Source organism: Xenopus laevis, chromosome 7S (genome assembly GCF_017654675.1).
Source record: "Xenopus laevis strain J_2021 chromosome 7S, Xenopus_laevis_v10.1, whole genome shotgun sequence".
NCBI classification, from domain to species: domain Eukaryota; kingdom Metazoa; phylum Chordata; class Amphibia; order Anura; family Pipidae; genus Xenopus; species Xenopus laevis.
In genome coordinates this window covers 108,468,350-108,485,024 of record NC_054384.1, presented here as the reverse complement: position 1 = coordinate 108,485,024, position 16,675 = coordinate 108,468,350, and the positions used below count along the sequence as shown (strand labels likewise).

At 39.7% G+C, this 16,675-nt stretch overlaps 1 protein-coding gene across 1 annotated transcript; it reads left to right on the top strand.

The window, feature by feature from the left end:
* The first annotated feature begins 2,051 nt into the window (after positions 1-2,051).
* On the top strand, positions 2,052-10,055 carry LOC108697292 (venom peptide SjAPI-like). Its single transcript, XM_041571745.1, has 4 exons — positions 2,052-2,132; positions 3,766-3,827; positions 6,176-6,217; positions 9,416-10,055. The coding sequence occupies exons 2-4, from the start codon at positions 3,788-3,790 to the stop codon at positions 9,799-9,801; spliced, it is 468 nt and encodes a 155-aa protein (XP_041427679.1). The 5' UTR covers positions 2,052-2,132; positions 3,766-3,787; the 3' UTR covers positions 9,802-10,055.
* The last annotated feature ends 6,620 nt before the right edge of the window (positions 10,056-16,675 follow it).

Sequence of the window (16,675 nt, the reverse complement as noted above, 5' to 3'; positions counted from 1 at the left end):
AAAAAGTCAGAAACCAAAAATCCAGCATCTCAGACTTGAATATGAGTCAATGGCAGAGGTCCCTATCCTATTTGTAAGTTTCAGTGGTCTGCGCTGGAATTAGCCTGAAAATCCAACCTTTTCTGGCTTTTTTGTGCCAAAATCCAAACAATTCAGGCTTTTCGGGGCAAAATTCTAAAAATTTGGGATGTTCGGGGAAAAAGCCCAAAATAATCGAAGCATTTGGGAAAAAAAACAAAAAAAATCGTATGATTCTTGTTTTCTCTTGGTTTTATTGAATTTTTACCCAAATAGTTTAAATCAAGCTTTTTAAATAATAAATAAGGTCAAATCGTGGATTTTAGTTTGGTTGGACTTTTTTTTAATTTAAATAATCTGGATCAATACCGATTTTGATAAAGACTCTATAATAACCTATGTGTCTGGACAAAAGTTTTGATTCTGAAATATACGTTCCCCGCTGGCCATAGATTTCTATCTGATTTCATTATGAGAGTCTAAACTTGGCTAAAGTAAAGGAAGACATCAAACTTATTTTTAAGATATATATATGTACCCCGCTGTTTTTGTACAGGTATAGGATCCGTTATCCGGAAACCCGTTATCCAGAAAGCTCCGAATTATGGAAAGGCCTTCTCCCATAGACTTCATTTAATCCAAATAATCCAACTTTTTAAAACTGATTTCATGAGACAACTCTATAAATAAAACCACATGTATTTTATTTAAACATCCATAAAAAAGCACTTCCCTTTCCCATAAAAACATGAACAGGAGGATACAAGGAGGGGCCCTTCCCCGCTAATAACAATGTGCTACAAATTAGTACAGGTATGGGATCCATTATACGGAAACCCGTTATCCAGAAAGCTCCAAATTATGGAAAGGCCGTCTCCCATAGACTCCATTTTATCCAAATAATTTCCTTTTTCTGTGTCATAATAAAACAGTAGTTTGTACTTGATCCCAACTAAGATATAATTAATCCTTATTGGAAGCAAAACCGGCCTATTGGGTTTATTTAAAGGGATACTGTCATGGGAAAAAAATTTTTTTCCAAAATGAATCAGTTAATAGTGCTGCTCCAGCAGAATTCTGCTCTGAAATCCATTTGTCAAAAGAGCAAACAGATTTTTTTATATTCAATTTTGAAATCTGACATGGGGCTAGACATATTGTCAATTTCCCAGCTGCCCCAAGTCACGTGACTTGTGCTCTGATAAACTTCAGTCACTCTTTACTGCTGTACTGCAAGTTGGAGTGATATCACCTCCTCCCCCCCCCAGCAGCCAAACAAAAGAACAATGGGAAGGTAACCAGATAGCAGCTCCCTAACACAAGATAGCTGCCTGGTAGATCTAAGAACAACACTCAATAGTTAAAACCCATGTCCCACTGAGACACATTCAGTAACATTGAGAAGGAAAAACAGCAGCCTGCCAGAAAGAATTTCTCTCCTAAAGTGCCGGCACAAGTCACATGACCAGGGGCAGCTGGGAAACTGATAAAATGTCTAGCCCCATGTCAGATTTCAAAATTAAATATAAAAAAATCTGTTTGCTCTTTTGAGAAATGGATTTCAGTGCAGAATTCTGCTGGAGTAGCACTATTAACTGATGCGTTTTGAAAAAAACATGTTTTCCGATGACAGTATCCCTTTAATGTTTACATGATTTTCTAGTAGACTTAAGGTATGGAGATCCAAATTACAGAAAGATCCATTATCTGGAAAACCCCAGGTCTTGAGCATTCTTGACCTTGAACAGGTCCCATACCTGTATTCGAATTCGACATAAACCTGCTTGTAATAACTTCCCTAATTAGAAGAAGTCAGGCTTTTCCCATACAAGGGTTCCTGCAAGTGAAGGCAAGTTCCCAAGGGAGGACCCTGTATTTATAAATGCACACACCCCATTGTGATTACACATATTCCTGTAAGGAAACTGCACTGAATTATTTATAGGATTTGATTTCTTTGTGTTGGGGAGATACACCCAGCAAGATTTTTCGGAGGGAGCTCGTCACGGGTCACTCCTTTCACTCTTAAACACACCCAAACACCGAAACCTTTAAAATCCTGCAGAGCGCAGTTTAGGAGTATTCCTGGTTCTTGCACTGATTCTTTCACACAGGTAAGTACTGACTTTTTTACATCTTATAATAATAGACTTTAACATATTTGGCTACTTTTTATGATTTCTTTTTTCTGTGTAATAATAAAACAGTCGCTTGTACTTGATCCCAACTAAGATATAATTAATCCTTATTGGAAGCAAAACCAGCCTATTGGGTTGACTGATGTTTAAATAAGATTTTTAGTAGATTTAGGGGCATATTTATCAAGGGTCGAATTTCGAATTTGAGAAATTTCGAAATTCGAATATATAAAGACCAACCGAAATTAAGTCAAAGTTTTTTTTGGCCGAATAGGTCAGTTTTTGATCGAATAAGTCCGTATTTGGCCGAATTCAAATCATACGAATCAAAGTAATATTGCATTCGAATTGAAGTTTTTCCCAAAAAAAACTTAAATTTTTCATAGTCCACCAATTGGCTCCAAATAGGTTCTAGGAGGTCCCCGATAGGCAAGGTTTTTAGATGGCAAATGGTCGAAGTTGAATTTTTAAAGAGATAGTACATGATAAATTTCGATGTTTGAATTTTTTAATTTTTATCTCAAATACATATTTGAAAATTGCAGTTTAGATATAACTAAAGCAATACGCCTTCTATGCACTTGGTCTTCCATTCTCTGTGTGCAGCCAGTTGTGATTATGGCACTTTTTTATCTCTATTGAGTATTTTTATTATGACAGTTTTGTTGGTTCCCTTTGCTTTAAACAAAGCTGTTGACTGTTGGAAGATGCTGCCCATCGATCATTCAACTGAATGTCAAATGTACATCATGCTCTTGGACAGGAACATCTAATGGTGGCACTCATCTGGGGCAGTTGCTGCTGCACCCCCCTCCTCTGGAAAGTACCTGGAGCAGCATTTTTGCCGCCCCTGGTACCTAGTGGGGCGCTGCCGCCTGAGGCGACAGCCTCAACTCGCCTCATTGGCGAAGCACCCCTGATTGGGGGGCTTGAATACTAGAAAGTAGCATAAAGTACTTTGTCTTATGATCATAAGATTTCGTATTCCCTGTTTACATTCCTTATTGATTTATCTGACATGGATCTATTCACTTTAACTTTAAGGCGTTTTTTATGCGGCATCCATTTTTGACGGCAAAAACTCGATTTTGAGATATGGCCAGGATTCAGCACGATTCAGATCCAGCTGAATCCTTGTACCTGGCTGAACCGAATTTGAATCGTAATTTGCATATGTAAATTAGGGGCGGGAAGGGAACTCATGTGACTTTTCATCAGAAAACTAGGAAGTAAAAAAATCCATGTCCCGCTGAGACACATTCAGTTACATTGAGTAGGAGAAACAACAGCCTGTGAGAAAGCAGTTCCATCCTAAAGTGCTGGCTCTTTCTGAAATCACATGACCAGGCAAAATGAGCTGAGATGCACCTACACACCAATATTACAACTAAATACACTTGCTGGTTCAGGAATTAAATTTTATATTGTAGAGTGAATTATTTGTAGTGTAAAGTCAATTAGAAATAAAACCATGAAAATCATAACAGAATCCCTTTAAACAAGCCTTCGATCAGTGTCCAAAATGTACTGTGTCATTTACAATATGGGCAAAGATTTGAGAGAATAATTAGGCCATGTTCATTGCTAACATTCCCAATTGTAATCCTAGGAAGTGAGGCTCAGAGGCTGAAATGAATTCCAATATGAGATCATGTCTTATCTTTGTGCTTGGTGAGTATAAATTAAACATCAATACATATATACACTGATACTTTTATCCCAAATGTTCATTAAGGGGCAAATTTACTTAAGGTCGAATATCGAGGGTTAATTAAACCTCGATATTCGACTGTCGAAGTTAAATCCTTCGACTTCGAATATCGAAGTCGAAGGATTTAGCGCTATTCGATCAAACGGTTAAATCCTTCAAATCGTTTAATTCAAAGAATTTTAATCCATGGATCGAATGATTTTTCTTCGCCCAAAAAATACTTAGAAAGCCTATGGGGACCTTCCACATAGGCTAACATTGACTTCGGTAGGTTTTAGGTGGCGGACTAGGGGGTTGAAGTTTTTTTTTAAAGAGACAGTACTTCGACTATCGAATGGTCGAATAGTCGAATAATTTTTAGTTAAAGTTGTAGTTAAAGGTCGAAGTAGCCCATTCGATGGTCCAAGTAGCCAAAAAAAACATTCCAAATTCAAAGTTTTTTTTATTCATTCCTTCACTCGAGCTAAGTAAATGGGCCCCTAAGAGTCTTGAGTAGTAATGGGTGAATCTGTCCCATTTCGCTTCACCGAATAATTTTGTGAAACTCCGAAGAAATTCATGAAACGCATTGAAGTCAATGGGCACCAAAACAATTTTTACAAAAGCATAAATTTTCATCCGCGCTATTTTGCCCAAATGCATTAAAGTCAATGGGAGTCCGAATAATTTTGACGCGCGACAATTTTATGCACTCTGCAATTTTGACGTGCACAATTGTTTTTGTTGTGGTGAATTTTTACCACAGTTTTGGTAAAATATTATGCCTGGCGAAATGCGGAAATTTGCTGCAAATCTATACCTGGCAAATAAATTCGCCCATCACTAGTCTTTAGAAATAAACATTTATATCTCAATGATAAAGTATAATTAAACAAACAAAAAAAAACCTTGCAATTACCGTGGACCATTTATTATTTTCAGCTATATAATTTTTATTAACTGCCAATATAATACCTGCTGGTCAGTTCCTGTAACAGTACAGTTGAAGAGAGACACATTCAGAAGGAAAGTGTTCTGATTTTGAGCTGCTCAGGAATAGTGATGGACGAATGAATTCGCCAGACACAAATTCGAGACGAATTTCCACGTTTCACTACAAGCAAATTAAGTAGTGAGACTGAGGCGACAATTCGCCGGCGAAAAACTGCCAAAAAAAAAATTGGTGTCAAAATTATTTGGACACCCATTGACTTTAATGCATTTGAATCAAATAGTCGCGCTTATATAAATTGTCGTTTGCGTCAAAATTTACGTGCATTAAAACTATTTGGCCCCCTCTGACCTATGCGTTACAGCAAATTTTTTCACAAATTTTGCGGTAAATTCAAGAAATTTTTGGCGAATCGAAACTGCACAGATTCTGTTATCACTACTCAGGAACTTAGTACTTTGAAAAAGCATGGTGAGCAATTTTACACTCAGTTTTGGACTGGAAAAGCCAATAAATGCTACAGCAAAACAACAAGATGACAGAAGAACTACTTAAAAATGTATGGATGGATGTGCGTGGATGCATCAGGCCAGAACTAGGGGTAGGCAGAGTGGGCACATGCCTGGGCTGCAAAGCTGGTGGGGCGCCACTCTCTGGACTGTCTGCTTCTGTGCGCGCCAATTCGCGCTTGTGCTTTTGCATCACCAGTGTCTTTTTGCAAATGCGCGGGAGTTTTGCACATGCGAGCCAGTGATTTTACGCATGCACACCATTATCTTTTCGTGCATGCGTGCAACTAGCCGGTTGCCTAGGGCGCCTCGTCGGCCTGGCACGGCTCTGGGATGCATGGTTGCAGTTGTCAGGTCAAATGTGAATAATTGCTGTATCAAAGTTCCAGTTTAGAATAGGCCCAGCAAATCCTGTTAGCTGAGGAATTCAGAGAAGGCATTGGGTTTGAGGGTTGAGCATGGCCCAGGTTGATGTGATAGCTATGGGATTTATACCAAGCCTTGGGAATGCTGAGAAAGCCAGTTGGATGACTGGTGAAACATCTTCAAGAAAAAAAACAACAAGTTCAGTTGATTTGACTTTATTTCTACAGACATACCATAACCTGGATGAATGAGAATCTTCACAAACATGTTCAGCTGATTATTTGGTCTGCCATGTAGCAATGTTGTTATGTGCTTAATTGTGTAACTTTAGATACATCAGTCCAAAAAACAATATTTCACAGTTTTGCTTGACTTATTATTTTTCTTTTAAATCAATAACATTTCAAATTCCAAAAAAAAAATAAATAAAGTTACTGATCAATGCAATTTACAGCAATATAAAGTCCACCATGATGACTTTAATACGCTTTTTACTTGACAGGTTTGACATTCCATCTCGTGAGTGGACAAAATACAACAGAATGTGAGTAAAACTGGTGAATATTGGCAATTGGCTGTACCTGTACAAAGTGCCAAATGTTACCACCGATTAAACGGATGATCTGCTAAATGTGACAACTACATTAGATTTCAGTATGACTGATTCATTACACGTGGGAGGCACCACTACAGTAGTAGCACATGGAAATAAACACCTCAAATAGTTAGATAATTGGTATGTTTTACTATATAACAAACAGCGCATCCTAGCAGCACCTTATAGTTTTGCACATTTAAAGGAGAACTAAAGCTTAACCAAAGAAGTAGGTGGAAATGTTGTACATTATGTTTTGTGATTCTGTACCAGCCCAAGGCAACCACAGCCCTTTAGCAGTAAAGATCTGTGTCTCCAAAGATGCCCCAGTAGCTCCCCATCTTCTTTTCTGCTGATTCACTGCACATGCTCTGTGCTGCTGTCACTTACTGAGCTTAGGGACCCACTCACAATATACAGTACACATAGAATAGAAATGTCACAATATAAGGCTGATTAGTAATTAATACACATAATTACTACATGGCAGCACAGAAACCAGTGCAATTAGCATCAGAATTGAATAATCAGCAAACCTGTAGCATCAGCTTATATTACAGCCAGGGAAGGTCATTTTCTGCTGGATAATTAGTGACGAGCCCTAAGCTTAGCTTCTCAACAGCCAATCAGAGCCCACTGAGCATGTGAGTGTCACAGACACTTTCCAAGATGGTGACCCCCTGTGACAAGTTTGAAGTCCTGGATCATTGCTGCTATTGACAAGCTGACACTTTAGCCTCGTGCAATAAGTTCACTATATAAAATATGGCATTTTTAGACACATTCATTTTTAGGGTTTAGTTCTCCTTTAAGTATATTCAGCAAAAACAGAGAAAAGAGAGAATAGTTAAAGTGCCCTGCGGGTCATTAATAAACAAGTTGAAAAGCAAGGGACCTAGTACAGAGCCCTGCGGTACTCCACTAACAACACTGGTCCAATTAGAAAATGTTCCATTTACCTACCACTCTGTATAATCTGTCTTTTAGAAAGTTCTCTATCTAAACATAAATACTATGATCTAGGCCAATATTCATTCATTTAAAGGGGAGGGTCACCTTTAAGCAATCTTTCAGTATGTTATAGGATGGCCAATTCGGCTGTCATTTTCTATTTGATATAGTTTTTTTTAATTATTTGCCTTTTTCTTCTGATTCTTGTCAGCTTTCAAATAGGGGTAGATACTTTGTATTACTCTATTTTATTCTATTCATGCCCTTTCCTATTCATATTTCAGTTTTGTATTCAAATCAATGCATGGCTACTAGGGTAATTTGGGCCCTAGCAACCAGATTGCTAAAATTGCTGTATCACATGCTTTGGTAAAGTCAAAGTAGATCACGTCCACTGCCACCCCACAGCCTAGATTTCTGTTCACCTCCTCACAGAAGGCTATTTAACAAGTCTGGCCAGATCTATTATACATGAAGCACAAACTCGTAATATTGTGATTTGCATAAATTATACTTTATTCCCCCTCCAAAAACTTTTTTTATGCTTGTGTTGCTCCCCAACTCTTTTACGTTTGAATGTGGCTCAAGGCTGCTCTGGTATTGGCTGCTATTGGGTTACCAAACTGTAGAACCATTATAAAACCAATTAGTTTGTTCCCCACTAATAACAACATGCTACTAATTAGTACAGGTATGGGATCCATTATCCGGAAACCCGTTATCCAGAAAGCTCCGAATTATGGAAAGGCCATCTCCCATAGACTCCATTTTATCCAAATAATTTCCTTTTTCTGTGTAATAATAAAACAGTAGCCTGTACTTGTTCCCAACTAAGATACAATTACTTAAGGTCGAATATCGAGAGTTAATTAACCCTCGATATTCAGCTGTCGAATTGAAATCCTTCGACTTCGAATATCGAAGTCGAAGGATTTACCGCAATTCGTTCGATTTTAGTCCATCGATTGAACGTTTTTTCTTCGCCCAAAAAGAGATAGCAAAGCCTATGGGGACCGTCCCCATAGGCTAACATTGACTTCAGTAGGTTTTAGGTGGCGAACTAGGGGGTCGAATTTTCTTTTAAAGAAACAGTACTTCGACTATCGAATGGTCGAATAGTCGAACGATTTTTAGTTCGAAACGTTCGATTTGAAGTCGAAGTTGTAGTCGAAGGTTGAAGTAGCCCATTCAATGGTCGAAGTAGCCAAAAAAACATTCGAAATTCAACGTTTTTTTCCTCTATTCCTTCATTCGAGCTAAGTAAATGGGCCCCTAAATCCTTATTGGAAGCAAAACCAGCCTATTGGGTTTATTTAATGTTTACATGATTTTCTAGTAAACTTAAGGTAGGAAGATTTAAATTATGAAAAAATCCGTTATCTGGAAAACACCAGGTCTTGAGCATTCTGGATAACAGGTCCCATACCTGTATTTGATCCCAACTGAGATATAATTTATCCATATTGGAGGCAAAACCAGCCTATTGGATTTATTTATTGTTTACATGATTTTCTAGTTGATTTAAAGTATAAAGATCCAAATTACGGAAAGATCCATTATCCGGAAAACTCCCAGGTCCCGAGCATTCTGGATTACAGGTCCCATACCTGTAGTAATAACAGAGTAGTGGGATATAATCCAAGCATCATTTTTAAACTACAGCACTGAATTCAAAAGTTCCAAAGGATGCTGTGAGTTATTCATTCTGCCTTTTATTAGATATGGGGGAAAGGGGCTCATTGTTGGAAGGGTGCAGTAGAGGTCGGTGCAGAGGGACAGTTCATAACTCTCTATCCACTTGAACAGGTTTTATCAAACCCATCACAAAGGGTAAAAAACTAAAATGATATATATGCCCCCCAACTTCCTATAAGCCCCCCGAAATCCTTAATATAGGACTGGGGAATTGATGGCTGACCAATTTGTTCGCAAAACTGTGGCAAAAATTCACCACGCGACTCGTTTCACAGTGCGTCAAGGAAAAAAAACGACGTGTGACATAAAAATTTGCCGCGAGACAAAATTGCTTAGATTTTGTCGTACAGCAAACCAGTTTCACGAATTTCTCCAGATATTTCGCAAATTATTCGGCAAAGCGAAACACAACAGATTCGCCCATCACTACACATTATACAACTGTACATGAGTGACAGAACACAGAGCTGGTTTCATTCATGGTTTTTCTTTTGTCTCCAGCCCCAACAACTGCCTGTGGAGACTTCAAAGTGTACAAAGATTGTGGAAGCGCCTGCCCCCCAAGCTGCTCCACGTCTAACCCAACCAATGAGTGTATCGAGGAATGTATAAAGGGCTGCTTCTGCATAGATGGGTATGTGGAAGATGTATCAAGGAACTGTATCACTTTGGACTTGTGCAAGTCCTGCACAGGAAACACCACATTCACTTCCTGCTCGTATGAGCAACCTCAGATATGTGGTGAAGAGAAGGAGCCTCAGTCTGAATTTGAGAAAGTGAAATGTTATATTGGCTGTATATGTAAGTCTGGGTATGTGCGACTGTCTGCAGACCAACTCACCTGTGTCCTTCCTGAAGACTGCCCTTCCACTAAGGCCACTCCCTGAACAAATATGTCATTTTTTTTAACTATTTTTAATACTTTTTTGTGGACATTGTCAGATTCCTCTTAATATTCTCATGGGAAAGGTGTAAGAAACCTGACTCAACTCTCACGCGCTGTACCCCAATTTACCCTACCACTATTGCTACAAATGGGACTACTTGACAATAAATAAGACAAACATGATGGTTTCATTATTTGTTTTTTCTGAAAAGGAAATAAATATAATACTGAGCCTTACACAAGGGCAACATTCTGTGCAATTGTCCATGTTTTCTTCTTGTAACTACATACAACCTTCTTTTCCATAAGTGCAACATAAATGAACCCACTGCCAACCAGCCCGGTACCAGATCCAGAAGTAATTTAAGTGCATTGTGCATCTGTGCTTAAAGGTCATGTAAAGACAAAAAAATAAAATCCCATTTTTACTTTCTTTAATGAAAAAGAAAACTATCTCCTATATACTTTAATTAAAAAATGTGTACTGTTTTTATAAGAAACCTGACTGTATGCAGTGAAATTCTCCCTTCATTTACTGCTGTGGATAGGAATTGTCAGATGGTCCCTAACTGCTCTGCAGGGAAACAATCATACTAATGAACAGCAGGGGGAGCCCCCGCCTTAATTCCCAGCCATGCAGAAGCAACTTTGTTTATGACGACCCCTAAGCAGCCCAGACCACACTGAGCATGTGCACAGTCTTGGTCTTGCAAAGATGTATAACAAAGTTACAAGATGGTGACCCCCTGTGGCCAACTTTGAAAGCATAAATCATTTGTTTGATTAGACTTGTGGTGCAGTAAGTTCATGTTTATGTATAAGTATACAAAATACAGCATTTCTAGCCTTATTCTATTTTACACTTTACATGCCCTTTAAGGGAGAAACACACATGGGTGGGTATAGATGTACCATTCAGTAGGAGAAAAACGCAGAGCCTTTAGGGACAACATATAAAGGGAGCCTTATTTTATACCTGGCTAAAGTAGGTTAAGCACTGGGCCCTTTTGCTCTGGAACATGATGTTTCAATATGGAGGAGAGCCAATAAGTGGAAGCACGTTTCATAGGTGCAATGTTGACTGGTTTGAAGCCTGTTCACAAAATAGTTTTTTTTGTATCAGAGCCACCAGTTGTGTAACGTAATGAGGCCTGGGTGCAGGGTGTGCCGGGGCCACATACCAGGTGAATTTGTGCCCCTTGTGCTGCAAGCGTGCTTGTTAAAAAATATCTTGTCCTCCCACCTTCAACTTACTATTTCTGTGGCTCCAGTGGGCCCCAAGGGAGGGAGTCACATCCCCAGTAGTTTTGCCACTGAGAGCCAGCTAGGGTTGCCACCTGGCCGGTATTTTACCGGCCTGGCCGGTAAAAATTATGACTGATCACAATGTTATTAATAGGGAAAAAAGTTAAAAATATAGGAAGGCCGGTATTTTTTTTCCAGAAAAGGTGGCAACCCTAGAGCCAGCCTATAATGTCAGTACAGGTGAGTAGGGAAAGAGAGATGGAGGTTATGTGCTTTGAGTCTTTCCTAGAAAGCTATAGTTCTTCATGATCTGAGATAATTTCTTCTCTATGTAGAGACCCTGAGGTTTCGGTATGTTTTACTCAGGCAGTTTCCCCTGTATTTGGACACCTAAGTGTTCCTTTGATTCACCCAGGCAGCTTTGTCCAATTTCCTGGGTCCGTTGCAGTTTCAAGGTTTCCCCAATAGGTGGCAGTGTTTAAAAGTTTAAATGAGAGAGCACACATGTACTGATGGCTCTCTTACTGTATCCCACCTTGCAGGGTGGTGGGTACAGGAGAGGTTCTGGACAGTATCAGGCCCCAATTTAGGGAAAGTTTATTAAATGGTAGGAGTTTATGTTATTTTTGCTCTAGGAGTGAAAGATAGTGGCTGTGTATTTAGAGAGCAACTTTCTGGCTCCAACAAGAAGAGTAGTTGGGGTTAGCACCATTGCAGTGATTAAGCCGCCAGACAGGGACACGAGTGGGTGAGCTCAGGTGCAGGGACAGTGCCCTCACCTAAGGGTACATAAGGTACCGGGAGTTGCAGGGTGTTGCCGAAATACAAGTGGGTCATGACCTTACACAAGCAGTATAGTCCTGTCTACACAGTATAATCCACATTGCTAAAGCACACTCAAGGGTGGGCCATATCTAGAACGCTGTAGCCAAACTTGGAGGGACCGAGCTCAGTCTTGAGGGTTTATCATTTTGATAGTTCTACGCTAGTGAGCTGTCTTTTGTCTTTTACGCCCTTTGGTGCTAATGGCCAATACCATGGTTTACACAGGGGCTAGCTGGAAAATGCATAATGAAAACTCTAGTAAACCTCTAGCGCTCTGAAAATGAATGTAATAATAATTAGAACCCCCATTTTATGGTTTTCAAGTTGCAAAAAAAATGGTGTAAAATCTAGGGAAATGTAAATAAGGTTTTACTCTAATGGCCTTTTGACTTTGACCATATTGGCGCTACCTGGACCCAAGGGGAGCAGGGAAGTTAAAGGGCAAGACTAAGGTCATAGGGAGAAAGATTGAGGGAAGGCGTACCTCATGTGGCCAGGAGATCGCAGCATGATCAAGTCAGAGCACATTGTCAGCTGAGATCAGCATTCTGCCCTAAAACAGGGTAAGGGATTTGGTGGTCTTTGAAAGTTTTGGCTTCTCCTGATGGTTTGTCAGTTTAGTCACAGCATGGAGGTTTGGTGGGTGGATGGTTGCCGGAGTTGTTAGGGCTAGTACCCTGGCAGTTATGGTGTGTGGTTTAACCTCCTTGGGTAATGGAGGTAGAAGTTCGGAGTTAGGCCTACTTGCCTTCACTTGCCCACCTTAGTGCGGTGCAGCTGGGTAGCCAGCATGGCAGGGGGGGCTTTCACTGCAGGAGAGTAGGCAAGCATTCCCATTGACTTATATATAACCTCGGCAGGTCTGAGATGCCAGATTTTCGGATTCAGACCTTTTGCAGCCTCGGGGTATAATACAGTAAATCTCAAAAAATTTGAGTTTTATTTTTTTCGAGTTTTTGGCATTCGGACTTTAGCTAGTCCAACAAGTAAAATAGAAACTTCAATGGAGTCTGTCGGAGATGACCATTCGGTAACTCAAATCTTTCTGGACAATGGGATAATGGGTTTCCAGATAACAGATACCATAATTGTACATCTAAAATCCCTGCCATAAACATAAGCTTGTCAGCCAGAACAAAGACAGGAATAGTGAGTATGAGCAAACCAGTATCACCATGCCAGAAAGAAAAAAATGGTCAAGTTATTTGACTGCTGACCCCCCCCCCAATGAGAATTACAGAAAGGCCGTCTGTCACAGACTCCATTTTATCCAAATAATCCAATTTTTTTTTTAAATGATTTCCTTTTTCTGTGTAATAATAAAACAGTCGCTTGTACTTGATCCCAACTAAGATATAATTAATCCTTATTGGAAGCAAAACCAGCCTATTGGCTTTATTTAATGTTTATATGATTTTCTTGAAAAAAAGGAAGAAGATCCAAATTACAGAAAGATCAGTTAACCAAAAAACCCCAAGTCCAGATCATTCTGAATAACAGGTCCCATACCTCTACTACCTGAGCCCCCCTTTTGGATTCCAATTTCAGCAGACTCACCAAGGGCCAAACAAAGGATAACTGCACACAACATCTTCTCTCTCTGCAGTTGAAATTGTAATAATAAATATTAGCAAAGCTCTGGGAAAATATGACAAGTTGTGTTTCTTCTGGCTGTGTACATAGCAGTGTGAGATGCCTTTAAATAATTATAATATTATAAACCGGCTTCTAATTATCCCATCCACTTTTCCCATGATTGCATCGTTCTTTTACAAGCCTGTCTGTGGGATCTGTGAGTACCTGCCATCTCCTGTATTATCCGTCAGTCCAAATTTTGGAAGGAATAGCGATTGTCTTTATCAATAGAACTGGGTTCATATTGAAGGTTGAAGTGTGGGGAAGTAATAAGTGGGGACAGAAATGCAGAAATGGGAAGTGTTCATTTTATTTGATGTGCAACACACACGGGGTTATTTATCAAGTTTATTTCATTTTTTTTCTGAAATATACTCCGACCAAATCAGCATGGGTTATATCCCTTTATTTATCAATACATTTTCTCAAAAAAATCATATGGAAATTCGAATTTTCTGCCAGAAAACCCCAAAACCTTCTGATTTTTGAATGAAACCCAGTGCAGATCAGGACATCTTCCGGACTTCTCCCATTGACTTATATACAACCTCGGCAGTAAGGATGGGTGAATTTTTTCGCCTTGTTTCGCCGCAGAAATGACGGCCATAGACTTGTATGGCGTTTTTCTAAATGGACAGATAATACACACAAATATAAAGAGCGTTTGGTCCCACACAATCATCTTCAGCTTCCAAATGACACCACAGACAGATAGGAATTTGCATTCCATTGACGGAAAACTTGGCTGCTGGACCCTATGATTGACCCTGAATACTGAATTTAGTCAATGCTATACGTGTTTCAATCTATTAAAGGATCTCGTTTGCCCTGGCTAGAACCAGCCAAGAGATGCTTTCCGAAACTTAGGACTTTGCACCTAATGCTATGGGACTTTATCCCAACCCCTGTTTCATGGAATTCTGGGCCTGGCAGTTCCCCCCATTGTAGAAACCTCCTATGGAATTGCCAAACATGGACAACTTTAGGGTTTTCAGGCTTTACTGGTGGGTTTGAACATTGAATTAAACATTTACAATAATATATTTTACCTTCATACCTGATTGTTCAGACTAGTGTGCACTTTAGTGGGACAACGACATCCTGGGATCAGGGATGGGCGAATTTGACCCGTTTCGCTTCGCCAAAAATTCGCCGCCGGCGAAATGTCGCAGACGGCCATTAAAGTCTATGGGCGTCAAAAAAAATTGTCGCGCGGCGAAATTATTTTGTCGCGCGTCTTTTTTTTTGACGCACGTCTCCATACAAGTCTATGGGCGTCATTTTTTCGGCGAAACGAGGCGAAAAAATTCGCCCATCCCTACCTGGGATATTATAATGCACCAGAAGACAACTGAGTGTTACTGATGAACTCATATATTGTTCATCAATGTCCCTTCAATAATAAATGGTATATTTACACTCTACAGTTATGTTCAGCCCTGTGGTGCTCAGTGGATGTGCATATAAAATTGTGTGTAAAATTGCCAAATATCCATCTTTATTTCCCTGAATATCAGTTCAAACATTCGCTGCACCAATGGAGCCTTTCATCCCCATCCTGGATCCATTCTCCCAGCAGCCTTTGCGCCTGCACTTAATACATTCATGTTTTTGTAGAAAATGACTTGGTACAGCACTGCTTTATCTTGTCTGTAGATAGGGACCTATAAAATGTACACGACCTCTGCTTGGAAGTTAATCTAACACATCTCAGTTTAATATTTTTTATTGGAATACAATCAAACATACTGGGGGTCATTTATAAACTTCGCGCAGGGCAGATTGGTTCGCAAAGTGAATATATTTGCCCTGCGCATGGTTATACTTATAAAGCTGAATAAGAGGGTGCATACAGAATTGCGAATTTTTTATTCACAATGCGAATATCTAAAGGTGCTTTATAAATATGTCACAATTCGCAAATTGCGAATCTTTATGCGCACACTCTGCGACTCAATTACGCCACAACTTTGGTGGCGGATAAAATATTCGCAAAACAGTTTTGCAAACTGCGAATTTAACGCAATTTTCGCACACAACAACCTCGCACATTGGGTGCGCTCGCGCAAACTCCTGTCTAATTTGCGCGCCATTTGCGAAAATTTATTCACACTGCGAATTCGCAAAAACCGGAAAGACGGGCAGAGCAGTGCAATATATTAGCGCTCAGCAAAAAACATGCGCAATACAACCATTTGCGAAAAATATGCGCTGCGCGAACTTTATAAATGACCCCCACTGACATCCATCAAGGCCTTGTTATTAAAAATAAATAAATATATATTTAAATACACACACAATGTTCCAGAAGCCTGTCCACTAGTAAATCATCAATACATTCCTTTACCCAAGAAATGCTTTCACTTTCATTTGAGCACTAGTTTTTCTAATGCACAACTCCCATATCTCCCAGTTTCCCAAGGTCTCCCCCACAGTTTGCTGTTGTTTGATAAGAATTCTCAGTTATTAGCAGAGGATAGGGGCTCAAGACAGAGGGGACACTGTAAGGATTCTGCACACCCCCTACATGGCCTGTGTTCCCCATTACAGACTGTCCACAGCTCCTTTTGTAATAATGATGTCCTCAAGCCTCTACCATATGGGTGGGTCCATGGGTCAAAGCTAAGTCAGAGCCCTGTTTTCTACAGCAAATATTTATATTTAAAAAATGCAAATATCTGTTTATCGCTTGACCATTCAGCTAAATGTTTTAAAGACAAAGATGTCGTCATAATTACTGCGAAAAAGAACCTAATAACTGCTTGGGCCACCCTTAGCAGCAATAACTGCAATCAAGCGTTTGCGATAACTTGCAACGAGTCTTTTACAGCGCTCTGGAGGAATTTTGGCCCACTCATCTTTGCAGAATTGTTGTAATTCAGCTTTATTTGAGGGTTTTCTAGCATGAACCGCCTTTTTAAGGTCATGCCACAACATCTCAATAGGATTCAGGTCAGGACTTTGACTAGGCCACTCCAAAGTCTTCATTTTGTTTTTCTTCAGCCATTCAGAGGTGGATTTGCTGGTGTGTTTTGGGTCATTGTCCTGCTGCAGCACCCAAGATCGCTTCAGCTTGAGTTGACGAACAGATGGCCGGACATTCTCCTTCAGGATTTTTTGGTAGACAGTAGAATTCATGGTTCCATCTATCACAGCAAGTCTTCCAGGTC

What these genes read in the sequence shown, in the direction of transcription:
- LOC108697292 (XM_041571745.1), top strand. Translation starts at nt 3,788, where the DNA reads ATGAATTCCAATATGAGATCATGTCTTATCTTTGTGCTTG. An exon ending in ATGTCTTATCTTTGTGCTTG is followed by an intron (nt 3,828 to 6,175) that starts GTGAGTATAAAT and finishes TTTACTTGACAG; the next exon opens with GTTTGACATTCCATCTCGTG. An exon ending in TGGACAAAATACAACAGAAT is followed by an intron (nt 6,218 to 9,415) that starts GTGAGTAAAACT and finishes TTTTGTCTCCAG; the next exon opens with CCCCAACAACTGCCTGTGGA.